The sequence below is a fragment of the Callithrix jacchus genome, chromosome 3, assembly GCF_049354715.1.
Source record: "Callithrix jacchus isolate 240 chromosome 3, calJac240_pri, whole genome shotgun sequence".
In the NCBI taxonomy this organism is placed as follows: Eukaryota; Metazoa; Chordata; class Mammalia; order Primates; family Cebidae; genus Callithrix; species Callithrix jacchus.
The window spans coordinates 191,229,494-191,244,805 of NC_133504.1; the positions used below are offsets into that span (position 1 = coordinate 191,229,494).

Genomic DNA, 15,312 nt, shown 5'->3' on the forward strand with positions numbered 1-15,312 from the left:
TGGTGCACTCATGGCTCACTGAAGCCTCGACCTTCCAGGCTCAAGTGATCCTCCTGCCTCGGCCTCCTGAGTAGCCCAGACTGTAAGTGGGCACCATCACGTGCAGCTAATTTTCTTGTTTTTTTATAGAGATGGGGTCTCGTGTTGCTCAGGCTGTTTTTGAACTCCCAATCTCAAGCAGCCTGCCTACCTCAGCCTCCTGAAGTGCCAGGATTACAGGTGTGAGCCACTGTACCCTGCCAAGAACTCAATTTTAACTGTACACCTTCAGTTTGGTTTTCTAGTACTTTTAGTACTTTTGCTTTTGTCTCATTTCTTAGTACTATAAGGACCATCTGAGATCAATTTGGGTCCCAAAAAGCAAATAGGGTGGTCTTTGGACAGTGGTTTTAATTCTCGGGTATCCACTGTTTTTTTTTTTTTCCCACAATTCCTAACTAGTGAACAGACTGTGGAGACAGAGCCAAGCAATATGCCAGAGTGGCTGCCTGGGCAGTTCCCACCTAACAGAGCCTCACCCTGCTTCCAGGGCCCAAGAGCATACAGCACCTCCCCAACCCTGTGCAGGACTAGCTGTCAAATACTGGGGTGTCCATTCAGAGCTTGCCACTGCACCCTCCCACAACATGGCTGAAACAGTGGCTGCCCACACACTGCTGAGCACTTTATACCATTTTATTTTATTTTTATTTTTGGTAGAGATAAGATCTTGCTATGTCGGCCCAGGCTAGTCTCAAACTCCTGGCCTCAAGTGATCCTCCCACCTTGTACCTGGCCTGCTTTGTATCATTTTATATCCAACACTAACCATAGCTCCTCCACCAGGTGTTAATGGCTCCTCCCGGGGTAGATTTCTTGGCTCCTGGACAGAGGCACATAGCTTCACAATTGCCCACTTACACTTTTTGGATGGATGCAGAGAGGACAGGTTAAACTCAATTGTGGGTATGCGGCCCTTTTCAAACGTTACGCAAGTGACAGAATCTACATATCCTTCAGCAATTTGTTTCTTCTTCGACATCCAGTGAGTTCACTTTAACTGATGTGTAGTTACACTGCAGGAATGTACCACAGTCTGTCCCTCACTTGATACCTTTTTGGTTTTGCAGACTGTGGTCTCTCTTTGGGTGCAAGGGCAAAATTACTCTAGGGTAGATAGGAGGGAAACTGTAAGGAAAAAAAAGCACATCTTCCATTTCAGTAGATACAGCCAAATTTCTCTCAAAACAGGTTTCACCAGCATTGTATGAGGAGGCTCACTGTTGCTCATCTTCCCAAGCCCTGGCCGTTCTGAGTTTGGTGCCTGCTCACCTGACGACTGTGAAGGACCATCCCATCAGGACTGTAACGTCCAGCTTCCGAGGCATTGCCGCAGGTGAGCAGCATCTCTTCATCTACTTGCTGGCTCTCCAGGCTCTTCTGTAATTGCCTCTTCTCCTTCAGAATTGTTTGGGTTCTTTACAGAATTTGTCCTTTCACTGTGTTCATGGCGTCCTTGGCACGTAAGAATTTTTTTTTTTTTGAGCCAGAGTCTCTGTCACCCAAACTGGAGTAGTACAGTGGCTCAAGCAATCCTCCCGCTCCAGCCTCCCCAAGTACTGGGATTATAGGTGTGAGCCGCCACACCTGGTCTCAATTTTAATTTTAACATGTATAGTTACTTTGTAGCCTGTGATCAGTTTGGCTTAATTAAGAAATCCTTCCCTCTCCCATGGTAGCAAAGCCCCTCTCTCAAGCTGACCAAGTTCATAAATCACCAGTGGTCCCAGCACCATGTACAGAGCAGACATCCCACCCAAGTTGCCTGCAGCCCCTTCCCATCCATGTCCATATGCTCAAGAGTCTGTTCTGGGACCCATCTTAGACTCTGGCATGAATACTGCTATTTTGTTTTTTATGAGGCAGAGTCACACTCTGTCACCCAGGTGGAGTGCAATGGCGCAATCTCAGCTCACTGCAACCTAGACCTATCAGGTTCAAGAAATTCTCCCGCCTCAACCTCCCAAGTAGCTGGGATTACAGGCACCTACCATCATGCCCAACTAATTTTTATATTTTTAGTAGAGATGAAATATGTGCATATTTCATCATGTTGGTAAGGCTGGTCTCCAACTCTTAACCTCAGGTGATCCACCTGCCTTGGCCTCCCAAAGTGCTGGGATTACAGACTTGAGACACCGCATCTGGCCGAATACTGCTATTTTAAATAACAGAACTTCCTATGGTAGAGCAAGTCCTCAGGCCAAGCCTCTCTTCAAACACGGCCACGTCAGCATCCACTTACAAAGGGCTAAGAAATTCCTGTTGAAAGTTTTACTAGAATTATACGGAATTTATAGGTTATTAATGGGAGAATTAACAGAAGCTTGAATTTTCCTATGTATAACTTTATTGGGGTCTGCTAAAATGTCAGTTATTTTCTCTAAAGTTATGTGCATATTTCATAATGTTGATTCTGTAGTACCTGACATTTTTGTTTATATTATCAGCGGTATCTTTTTTTTTTTTTTTTTTTTTTTTGAGACAGAGTTTTTACTCTGTCACTAGGCTGGAGTGCAGTGGCATGATCTCGGCTCACAGCAACCTCTGCCTCCCAGGTTCAAGTGATTCTCCTGCCTCAGCCTCACGAGTAGCCGGGATTACAGGTGCCCGCCACCACACCCAGCTAATTTTTATATTTTCAGTAGAGACGAGGTTTCCCCATGTTGGTCAGGCTAGTCTCAATCTCCTGATCTGGTGATCCACCCACCTCGGCCTCCCGAAGTGCTGGGATTACAGGCGTCAGTCACTATGCCCGGCCAATGATATCTTTTTTAACATCACATTTCATCTTTGATGCTGCACCTGTCTGTACGTTAATTTTACATCCACCAATTTTGTGAACTCTATTAATTCTAAAATATTTTCTGTACATTCTCTTGAGTCTGCTACATAGACTTCTGCAAACAATGATGGCTTTATTTATTCCTATATAATATTGGCTAGTATTTTCTTTGAGACAAAGTCTTGTTCTATTGTCCAGCCTGGAGTACAGTGGCGTGATCTCAGCTCATTGCAACTTCTGCCTCCCGGGTTCCACCAATTTTCCTGCCTCAGCCTCCTGAGTAGCTGGGATTACAGGCAAGCACCACCACACTCAGCTAACTTTTTTATTTTTAGTAGAGATGGGGTTTTACCACGTTAGCCAGGCTGATCTCAACTCCTGACCTCATGATCCACCTGCCTCGGCCTTCCAAGGTGCTAGGATTACAGGCATGAGCCACCACACCTGGCTAATTTTTCTATTTTTAATAGAGATGTGTTTTCGCCATGTTGGCCACACTGGTCTCGAACTCCCAACCTTCAGTGATCCACCAGTCTCAGCCTCCCAAAATGCTGGGATTACAGGCACTCGCCACCACACCCAGCTAATATTTGTATTTTTAGTGGAGACAGGGTTTCACCAGGTCTCGAACTCCCTACCTTCAGTGATCTGCTGTTCTAGGCCTCCAAAAATGCTGGAATTACAGACATTGTTAAGATAATTTCTTTTTCTTTTCTTTTTTTTTTTTTTTTGAGATAAGAGTCTTGCTCTGTAGCTCAGGCTAGAGTGCAGTGGCATGATCTCGGCTTACTGCAACCTCCTGCCTCAGCCTCCCAAGTAGTTGGGACTACAAGCACACACCACCACACCCAGCTAATTTTTTAAATTTTGGTAGAGATGGGGTCTCACCATGTTGGCCAGGCTGGTCTCGAACTCCTAACCTTAAGTGATCTACCCACCTCAGCTTCCCAAAGTGCTGGGATTACAGACATGAGCCACCATGCCCTGCCTACAGAGAATGCTGCTAAAGTTTCATCAGTAAGTGATATCCTTGATGAAAGCTTCTGATACGTATCCTTCAACAGATTTAGGAAGTTCCCTTTTATTCCTGGTTTGCTAACCTTTTATCAATAAGCAATAATTTTGTTTTGATTTGTTTTTTAAGACAGGGTCTCACTCCGTGGCCTAGACTAGAGTGCACTGGCATGACCACAGTTCAATGCAGTCTTAAACATCTGTACTCAAGCAATCCTCTTACCTCAACCTCCTGAGTAGCTGAGACTACAGGTACATGGCACTACACCTAGCTAATTTTTAAACCTTTTTTTTTTTTTTTTTTTTTTTAGAGACAGGGTTTTGTGTTGCCCCAGCTGGTCTCAAACATCTGGGCTCAAGCAATCCTGCCTCAGCCTCCCAAAGTGCTGGGATTACAGGTGTGAGCCACTGTACTCAGCCTTTCTTTTTTTGAGACACAGTCTCACTCTTGTCACCCAAGCTGGAAAGCAATTGCACAATCACAGCTCACTGTAACCTCAAAACTCCTGAACTCAAGCAATCCTCCCCAACTCAGCCTCCCAAGAAGAAAAAGCAATGAACTTGAATACATGAACCAAAATATCACAGACATCCCATAAATATGGGGTGTTTACTTAATTTTTAAAAAAAGCAATGAATTTTATCAAATGTCTTTTCTCCCTCTATGGAGATGAGCATTTCATCTGTTATATAGTAAGTCACAATAAAGGCTTTCTAACATCAAACCACCCTTGCATTCCTGAGAAAAGCCCTGTGGGTTACCAAGGCTGGACTGCAGTGGCATGATCTTGGCTCACTACAGCCTCTGCCTCCCAAGTTCAAGCGATTCTCCTGCCTCAGCCTCTGAGTAGCTGGGATTATAGGTGCCCGCCAGACCAGGCTAATTTTTGTATTTTTCTTAGAGACAGGGTTTCACCATACTGGCCAAGCTGGTCTCAAACTCCTGACCTCTGGTGATCCACCCACCCTGGCCTCCCAAAGTACTGGAATTACAGGCATGAGCCACTGCGCCCAGCCATGGGTTACTCTTGAAGATATCACTCAAATGCCTTTTTCTGGCAGAATTTCCAGATCCTATATAGGAACAAAAAAAATCATGTCCAGTACATTTCTTAGAATACCTACAGCCACTCATTTATGCATCTCTACCTGAACTCCTCATGGTTCCTTGCTATGCCATGCTGCCTGACAAAATACATGCTGGTTAAAGATTCATGGAAAATTTTTTGAAGACAGATACTATTGTTTTTGATACCTTTAATCACCACATAGATTTAAGACTATTGAACAGAAAATTCCTACGGAAGTAAAATTAAAATGAACACTTTAAGCCCTTTAAGCACTAGACTATGATCTACTCCAAGTAACATAACCAAAAGTGGGGCGGTGGGGAACCAACTCCTTCAGTTCTTTACCGCCTTTATTATGTACTAACAGACTGCGTATTTTATGTAAACAACTAGAAATAAATTTTTAAAATTATTTAAATGGCTTAATCACATTGCTGTCCTTTTAAATATCAGGGAAACAACTCAATACCCTCCACCCTCAGTACCAGCGGACACAATGAACTTCACAGATGATGATCCCCCTGCACTGGAAGTTTCAGAACAGACTGCTAGGGAAAATGCTAACCTGGAGTCACACATTAAGGACACGGACACTCTTCCAGAAAAGCACAGCCTAATGAGACCCACTTCCCTCTGCGCCAGTTTTGTTTTGTTTTTGAGACACAGTCTCGCTCTGTTGTCACCCAGGCTAGAGTGCAGTGGTGCCATCACAGCTCAGTGCAAAACCTGCCTTCAGGGCTCAAGGGATCCTCCTGCCTCAGTCTCCCAAGTTGCTGGGACTACAGGCATGTGCCACCATGCCCACTTAATTTTTGTAGAGATGGAGTTTCACCGTGTTGCCCAGACTGGTCTCAAACTCCTGAGCTAAAGCAATCCTCCAGCCTCAGCCTCCCAAAGTACTGAGATTATAGGCATGAGCCACCATGCCTAGCCTGTTTTCAGTATCTTCTTATCCACATTAGGAAGGATATTTTAGGAACCCAGAGTGCAAGTCAAGTATTTTTTCCCTCAAGGGTCAGAATGGTTGTTCCCTAATACTACTTACTTATTAGATCTAAAATCTATGCAAGGCTCACTATAGATGCTGAGAAACAGACGATTCTGCACTGAAGGGATGTTCCTCAAATTCAGAAACTTGTTAGCATGAAACACAACTTAGAACCCATCAGGGTACTGACCTCATCCCTGTGTTTTTGACAGAAGACTAAAAACTGGGATGCTGCATCTCCCTTCCTGCTTCGTGGTGTGGACACTGTGGCCTTCTTCCTCCCAGGAGGAGACCCTACTCCTCTTCTGGGGTCAGCCTCTGCTGTCTTTTGAGGAGTACTCTTCACTACGTCGGGCTCACTCTCCAGGGTCTCCGCAGAGCTACACTGTTTGGCCCTCCGCCTTCTCTTCATGGGAATGCCCTCTTCTCTCACAGACTTGGAGTTTTCAGCAGCTTCTTCACTAACTCCTGAGGATTCTGCCATTTCTCCTGAAGATTCTGCAGCAATGCCAGCCTCCTTGGCTACTTGAGGATTGAGATGAAGCTGGTCTCCCACATATAGAAAGGTGAACTTGGCTTTCCGCTCCTCCACTGACATGCTTGCAGCTTCTTCTGCCTGAACAATACCCATTTCCCACTGGGCCCTCAATTTCCCCGAAATAGGTTTCAACAGCTGGGGGAAAAAAAAAAAAAAAGACACTGTAAGTTTCATTACACAAACATAAAAGTTAATTCACTTTACAGAAGCATACTTTTGCCAGGCGCAGTGACTCATGCCTGTAATCCCAGCATATTGGGAGGTCGAGGCAGAGAGATCACTTAAGGCCAGAAGTTTAAGACCAGCCTGGCCAACTGGCAAAGCCCTGTCTCTGCTAAAATACAAAAGATTAGCCAGGCATAGTAGTGCATGACTGTGGTCCCAGCTACTCAGAAGGCTGAGGCACGAGAATCACCTGAACTGAGAGGCAGCAGATGCAGTAAGCCAAGACCACACCACTGCACTCTAGCCTGGAGCGACAGAGCAAGACCCTGTCTCAAAATAAAAAAAAAGAATACTTTCACATTTTCACATAAGTTTAGTAACAAAAAACTTGGCCGGCGTGGCTACCGCCTGTAATCCTAGCACCTTGGGAGGCCGAGGCAGGCAGATCACCTGAGGTCAGGAGTTTGAGACCAGTCTGGCCAACGTGGTGAAACCCCATCTCTACTAAACATACAAAAATTAGCCAGGTGTGGTAGCGGGCACCTGTAATTCCAACTGCTTGGGAGGCTGAGGCAGGAGAATCACTTGAACCCGGGGGGTGGGGCGGAGGCTGCAGTGAGCTGAGACTGCACCATTGCACTCCAGCCTGAGTACCAAGAGTGAAACTCCATTTCAAAAAAATTTTTTTAAATTTTTTTAAATAGAAAATAAAAAACTTGTAAGAACCAATTTTATAATTCAGCCCAACATAATACCTTTATTGTTTCTTTAAACCAGAAACCAATTCCAATCACGTTACGTTAATATAATCTCTCTATATATGTATATAAAGAAAAATAAAAATTCTAAAACAAATTATCTCTGGGAGTCATCAAATGAGCAAAAAAATAAGTTGTGTTTCTAAAGAAACTTTTAATATTGTAATATGGCATTCTTGGGCAAAAGTCAACAATGAAAGAGACTATTAAGCCATTACAGTATTTTGAATAAGTATAAGTTCAAAACAATAAATAAGTTAAAGAATAAAAATTAAATTTCTGGTCTAAAAGTAGACTGAAGGGTCATCTATCACCTTAATTTTCTCAGCTTTCGTGGGTGCCTGCTTGGCACTTTCCTGGCATAATTTTTCAAACTGTCCTTCTCCTTCAAAAGCTACAAGGCTCTTCTCAAATATCCAAGCTCTTTCTGGGGCGTCACCAAAGAACTGTACGTGATACTGGCGTGCACTCTTTTTCTGACCTAGTTTTTAAAATAAAATGTTAGAACATGAAAGTTAGAATCTGGGATGAAATTAGGCAAATCTATTGCTGTTTGCAGTTGTTTTCCTTGGTGCTGTCTGAGCCTGTTAATCTCAAAATAAATCCTACACTTTTTATCCCTACCATGCCACATGCCAAAGAGGGAAACTAATTTAAAAGAGACTCAGATAAGGTTCAAAACTGACTGGGAAAGAAAGCCAACCAGGCTAGGCACAGTGCCTCACACCTGTAATCCCAGCACTTTGGAAGGCCAAGGCGGGCAGACTGTTTGAGTTCAGGAGTTTGAGACCAACCTAGGAAACATGGCAAAACCCCCTCTCTACAAAAATGCAAAAATTAGCTGAGTGTGATGGCGTGCACCTGTAGTCCCAGCTACTCAGGAGTCTGTAACCTGTAAGATCAATCAGATCTCTGTGCCAGGTGAGGGAGGATGGCGTGAGCCTGGGAGACAGACGTTACAGTGAGCCAAGATCGCACCACTGAACTCCAGTCTGGGTGACAGAGCCAGACCCTGTTTCAACAAAAAAGAAAACAGTTAGCTAGCTGACTAAATGCATTCCTTTATTTCCACTCTTTTAAAAAGATATCAAATAAATTAAGAAGAGGACATCTACGAAAGAGGAGTAAGAGCAGCAGTGAAGGGGGCAGTATACTGGCATCACAGGACCTGGGTTCAAATCCCAGTCCTGCTACCTATGAGCTAGCCACCCACCCCCTACTCACAGTGCTACAGGGACAGGAGCATCAACGGCCTCAGAGAACAGATCAGACTACAGAGTAACCCCCGAGATGTCCACTACGGTTACTCTTGACTGAGAGGAAGAAGCCACATCCCACAATGCATCCAGGAGGAACTGGATGAGGAAAGAGACAGGCCCAAAACCCAAGAGAGGAGATACCAGATTCCACCGAAGTTAAATGAGAAGCTGAACACAGGTAAGCAGGTTAAAAGGTCAGATTTCTGTGCCAGGTGAGAGGAGGGAGGGGGATCTCCCTAGGGGAGTTACCACTCCTTGTCCCCTCAGGCAGAACATTGGCCCAGAGGAATCAAAGGATGCTTCCTAAAGTGCCCAGAGGAAAGATTTCTTCAGTGAGTCTTTTGGAGATTCCCCCAATTAAGTGGCCAATGGTCAATCAGACCTTCTAATGCAAAGAAGGCTGGGTAACCAAGCCCCCCACCCATGAACTGCAGGCAGCTCTAAGTGCTGTGCTCTTAAACACAAGCCAAGTATCAAGGACCCCTGGACCCAGGGAAGCATTCAGTATGAATGAATCCAAAACACACAGAAACAAATGGTCCTCTGCAGGGCCACAGACACAAGGCAAGGGGAGAGAAGATACCCAACAGAGAAACCCTGTATGCCATGAAAAGAGAACACAGAAAAACAAAGAGGTATTTGAAATTCTAAAATACAACTATGAAAATAAAATTCAGCAAGAACGGTTGGAAGATAAGAAATCTCCCAGAAAGAAGGAAAAAAATTAAGATGAAAAATACTTATTTCCATAGCAACCTACAAGATTAATCTAGGACGTTTGATACCCAAATAATAGGCCTTCTAAAGAGAAAAACAGAGAAGCTCCAAGAATAAACCCAAAATCAAGTCTCCAACTAAAACAGTCCCAAGTGTCCTACTGCAACATCCACAGCACACCACACTCTGGTGAAATTCAAGCTGCCAGAGTTGGGGGAAAGGCCAACCTTCAAGTTAATGGAACAAGAAATAGAATAGCAAGGTATGTGAAGAATAGCAAATTATGTAAAGAATGCCCAAAAACTCTGGATGCTAGAAGGAAATGGAATCATACCTTCAAAACTCCTAGGGGAATTATTGTCAATATAAAATTCTATACCCAGTCAAACCATCAATCATGTGTGAGGATGGAAAAGTAGCATACTCTGCGCTGGGCACAGTGGCTCAAGCATGTAATCCCAGTGCTTTGGGAGGCCAAGGTGGGTGGATCACTTGAGGTCAGAAGTTCAAGATCAGCCTGGCCAACATGCAAAACTCCATCTCTACTAAAAACACAAAAATGAGCTGGGTGGGGTGGCACACGCCTGTAGTCCCAGCTACGCAGGAGACTGAGGCACAATAATCACTTGAACTTGGGTTGCAGCAAGCTGAGATCCCGCCACTGCACTCCAGCTGGGCGACAAAGTGAGACTCCGTCTCAAAAAAAGAAAGAAAAGAAAAGTAGCATACTCTGAACTGCACTGACTCAAATTTACTTTCCATACAAACTGTCTTAAGATACCAAAAATAGCCTCCAGAAAAAAAGAAAACTTAAGAAAGCACACAGCATAGAACTACAGAAAACAGTGTAAGTAACTAGGGAAAGCAGCTTAAAGAAAGTCTAAGCTTACTGCAGTGCAAAAGGTTAAGAGTGCCAGCAAACCAGATTGAAGCAGGAAAAAGGAAGATTCTAGAAGAGCACCAAGGAAAGAAAAGAGAACTTTTTTACAAAGAAAGAAAATCTGAGTAGTAAGGAAAGAGGGTTAAAAGATGATTTCCAAGGAGAAGAAAGGGAAGATGGGACTCAAATCCAGGTTTTCTTTTCTTTTTCTTTTTTTAAAAAGAAAATATAACTACATAAATATATAAATAGGAGAAACTAAATCCATAATAAGATGAGTCTTCAGGATGAGGAGAATCCTTGAAAAGAATTAAGGCTTCCCAGCACAGGGTTAGAGAAGTTAAAAAAAAAGAATTAAGGCTGTATGGACAACACAGTATATGATTTCAAAAGAAAAGAAATGACTCCAGGGAAAACAAAAGGTTTTACAAGAAAGAAAATGCAATTACAGAGCACTACTTGGTTTTTCACTGAATGATACTTACATAATCAAAATTATGTAAACAGTTATTTTTCATTTATTAAAAATAGTGACTTAATTACATGGAGACAATGGGGGGAAAGAAATAGAAAATGGCTGAAGAGCTCAATCTTCCTTTTCCATGATAGAAAGTTAACAGAAAATGTCCACATGAGAAATCGAAGTATTAAAAGTAGAAGAAAATGTTGAAAGAGATAAAAATAATTACCTCTGGGGAGGAGAGAGGAAGGCAGGGGATGATTTTTCACTATTAATCTTTCAGTACAATTTGACTTGTTTTTAAGTGTTCAAACTTCTTTGATTTGAAAATACCTAAGATTCAAGGATATGTCAAGGGATTTGTGACTTCTTCCATTACTTTAAAACTTTGTAAGAACTTTTCTTAATAATGAAATGAATACAGGTATGTTATAGCATTTTTATATTAAAAAAAACTTTTACAGTACAAATAAAATAAACCACATTTATAAATAATGACACACATAAATGCTCCTTACATGTCAGGTGGGGAAAAAAGCAGAATAGATTATTGTAATCTGAGCCCAAGTCTGCAAACTGATTATAACATTCTGAAGTTCTTTCCTAGTTGGAAATAGATAACATAATCAAATTTTCTACCATTTTCGGGGGTTTCTTTGATCCATATGAACCATCTTTTGGTCCAAGTTGAGAGGTGAATATCTCACTGTTTTTATTTTACCACATAATTAACCAGTTGTCCCAGCACTATGTATTAGTAATCAATCCTCCCTTCCTATCCTATGCAATTTCTTTTTCTTTTTTTTTTGCGGGTGGGGGGGAATGGGAGTCTCACTGTATCGCCCAGGCTGAAGTGCAGTGGTGCAATTTTGGCTTACTGCAACCTCTGCCTCCCGAGCTCAAACGATTCTCATGTCTCAGCCTCCTGAGTAGCTGGAATTACAGGTGCCTGCCACCACACCCAGCTAATTTTTGTATTGGTAGCAGAGACAGGGTTTTGCAATGTTGGCCAGGCTGGTCTCGAACTCCTGATCTCAAGTGATCCACCTGCCTTGGCTTCCCAAAGTTCTGGGATTACAGGCATGAGCCACTGCACTTGGCCCCCTTCCTATGTAATTTCTGATGCGCATCTCTATGAAAACGGTGATTATTATACAGCTGACCTCCCACCTACATCCCCTTCTAAGAGAACCTGGCTTCTACTACCAGTCCTGGTACCTAATTTTGTACTATGTTCCTTTCTTCCTCATCACAGCCCATTAGACAACAAGCAGCCCGTGACTCTCCGGGCTCATTCTCTCCTGATTTTATGAAGCCTGTTAAGTTCCACGCACACACCAAGAGACAAGGCCGTCTCAGCCAAAGCTCCAGGGAGGGAAGAGAAGCCATAAACGCGCAGACAAAGCCAGGTGTCTGCAGAAGAATAGAGAACAGGGGCAAAGTCACAAAGACCTGAGACCACAGAGCTCCCTGGGAAACAAAGGACAAGCATGACCATGCCTGAGTTTCCCAGTTCAGTCCCTGGAGGGCACCAGAGCCCCAAAACAAGTAAAGCAGAAACTGCCAGAACTACAAGTAGAAAAACAGCACATCCACAATCCCATGGGAGATTTTCACACACCTCTCAGCAGCTAATAGAACAAGCAAGAAACAAATCAGTAAGAATGTTATACAATCAAATAGCAAAAGACATGAGGAAGCCAGATTACCTGCAATACTTTTAGAAAATGCTAGAAGCATTTTTTTTTCTATATAAAGCAGCGAGGGTTTTTAACATTCCTTTCCATAACACAGAAAAGGTGACAACAAAAATCTCCACAACAGAAAATTACTAGACCACAGTTATCTAAAGAGAAGACCAGTGAGAGCCAGGTATGCCAGGGAGATGGTGAAGCTCCCAGATGCAACGAAATCCAGTTTTCTTCGTAGTGTAATACCTAAAACATAACTTCTGTTTCCAAGATTGAGCTTAATCTTTTGATTGACCAGCCTGGCCAACATGGTAAAGCCCTATCTCTACTAAAAACACAAAAATTAGCTGGGCATGGTGGCATGTGCCTGTAATCCCAGCTACTTGAGAGGCTGAGACAGGAGAATTGCTTGAATCTGGGAAGTGGAGGTTGCAGTGAGCTGAGATCACACCACTGCACTCCAGGCTGTGTAACAGAGCAAGACTCCATCTCCAGGGGGAAAAAAAGGATAGGAATAAAGGGTAGAAAAACAAAATACCAGCTTCACAGGACCCATGTTCAGCCCACTCCATGGCAGGAGCTCTCTCTTCTTCATGTCCCTGTCCTTCCAAAACAACATTCACCACTTTCTGTCAAACTCTCATCATGGGGTGCTGCAGGCCAAGTGCTGGAGGATCAAAAATGGACCCAAGAGCTCCACTCGGAGCAAGGGCTCAGCACTGCTTGGAGACCTACTGCACACAGAGTTTCCCCTGCAAACTCTGTCTGCCAGGAGCAATGAATACAACCAGTGCCCAGACCTGGGCTCCTACATATCACTCTGTACTCAAAGAACTTGGGCCTTCTGAGAAATGACTGATGCTAGAGTTGGAGAGGGAAAAAAAAAAACAGTATAAGATGAGCCTGGAACATCCTGTAGTACCAGAACATAAGGAAGTGCTAAAAGGCTGACAGTGACGGCAAAGAGATATAGCTTAAAGGAACTTAATGGGACTCCCCGTGGTCAAATTTGAGACAATGTGAGGATTTAAAAAAACTAATGGCTGAAATACATAACTTATTTTTTTTAAGGGGGAGCTCATTTTCACAGAAAAATGACAGCTAAAATGTAGAAGTACAATAACAGCCAGTTACCATTTAACAAGTCCATGATGAATCATCAAGGACTACCAAAGCCATGGCTGTTGGGGACAAGTAAGGGGGTTCACACTTGTAATCCCAATACTTTGGGAGGCCACGGCAGGAAGATCACTTGAGCCCAGAAGTTTGAGCCTGGAGTGAGCTATGACTATGCCACTGTACTCCAGCCTGGACAGAGAAACAGACGCAAGATCCTATCTCAAAACAACAAGAACAAAAGCTACACTGTTGGGACAGACTCCAAGCATGGCCCCACAGGTCCCTCATTAGTGACAATAGGGACCTGTGCCTTTCCACAGAGAGAGGTCCAGTGGCCGTCACCTACCAAGGGTAGGTCAGCTGACGCATAAGCTCCTCCTGATGCGGTCTGACTAGCACTCTGTCCTTCCCTCACTTCTCTTTGTTCTGCTCACTTCCTTTCATCTCTTTTCTTTTTAAGATTATCTGAATCTCCTTTCAGCTGGAGGGTAACTACCTAGGCTCGACTCCTTCTGAACTGCTTTTCAAATGTATAGTATCTTTTCCACTCTAATGCCTTCATGGAAATAAAAAAGTACATTATCAGTCTTCTGAAGTAGGCTTGCTTGTACCTCCTACCCTACAACCCACAATAACTCCTAGAGAAGCAGACTGCTGAGGTGAGCCAGGCCACTGCCCAGCCTAGGGTGGTACAAGACACTCCCTTCTTCTGCACACAGATCTTTAGTAAAGGGCCAAAGCTACCTTTCATGGTTCCAATTTTGAGATCCAACCTGGCCTTTCTGACCTAGGTCTGATCATGAGAGAGCTAAAGCGATCATGAGGAATTGGGGGTTGGGAGTGCTGTTCTAGACTAGAGGAACCTGAAGAGGCACAACCACCAGAGGCAAGGCATGCATCTCAACCCCAAAGAGCAGAAAAAAGCAGGTATGGGGCCGGCCCCATTCCTACTTTTAGCACAGTAGACCCTGTTACTAATGTGACGTTTCCTGAAACGTGGCTGGGTGCTGAGTCAGTAAGGAAACTGTCCTTGTTCTGATGTATTTGGGGGTAAAGTGCCATGACAGCTACCAGCCATCATCTAACAAAAGAGATGGAGGCTAGGCGCAGTGGTTCACCCCTGTAATCCCAGCACTATGGGAGGCCGAAGTAGGCAGATCACAAGGTCAAAAGATCAAGACCATCCTGGCCAAAATGGTAAAACCCTGCCTCTACAAAAAATACCAAAATTAGCTGGGTGTGGTGGTGGGCACCTGTAGGCGACCAGCTACTCAGGAGGCTGAGACAAGAAAATCGCTTGAACCCAGGAGGTAGAGGTTGCAGTGAGCTGAGATCGTGCCAATGCACTACAGCCTGGTGACAGAGTGAGACTCCATCTCAAAAAAAAAAAAAACAAAAAAAAAGAGAGAGAGATGGAACAGGTAGATCAAGATGTTTCAAGGGGGTGAAACATCCCCTAGATGAGGGGATGGGTGTCTTCTGTACTGTTTGACTTGAAAGTTTTTTAAATAGGATAAATTAAAAATAAATATCCCGTATGAAATGTCTGTAAAAAAAAAATAAAAATACATAAATAGATCAAATATTTCACATACACACACAAAAGCAAGAATCCAAGTATACCCATTTGGCATTATATTTTCAAAACTGAGGGAATACCTGAGGACATGAAAACACTTTAAAACAGGTACAAAACGATTAAAACTAAATAACCAAATACTAGGTGGTTGCAGGTTTAATAACTGGTCAAACAGGAAGGTTTTCAGGAAAAAACCAAGGGAATGAGGGTTGAGACAACAAAAACTCGGGTTTTAAAAGTGAAGATATAG

General features: G+C 43.4%; 1 protein-coding gene across 9 annotated transcripts in view; it reads right to left on the bottom strand.

Moving 5' to 3' along the window:
- NSD2 (nuclear receptor binding SET domain protein 2) overlaps positions 1-15,312 on the bottom strand; it is a 104,075-nt gene that overhangs the window by 54,938 nt on the left and 33,825 nt on the right. For all 9 annotated transcript variants that reach the window (XR_013533231.1, XM_078367718.1, XM_035294305.3 and 6 more), the window contains 2 exons: positions 7,672-7,838; positions 6,087-6,569 (listed from right to left, as the gene is read on the bottom strand). Coding sequence is in view for 8 of the 9 variants with exons in the window: in XM_078367718.1 (XP_078223844.1) it covers positions 6,087-6,569; positions 7,672-7,838 (650 nt within the window). In the remaining variant the exon portion in view is untranslated. The remainder of the gene's footprint in view (positions 1-6,086; positions 6,570-7,671; positions 7,839-15,312) is intronic.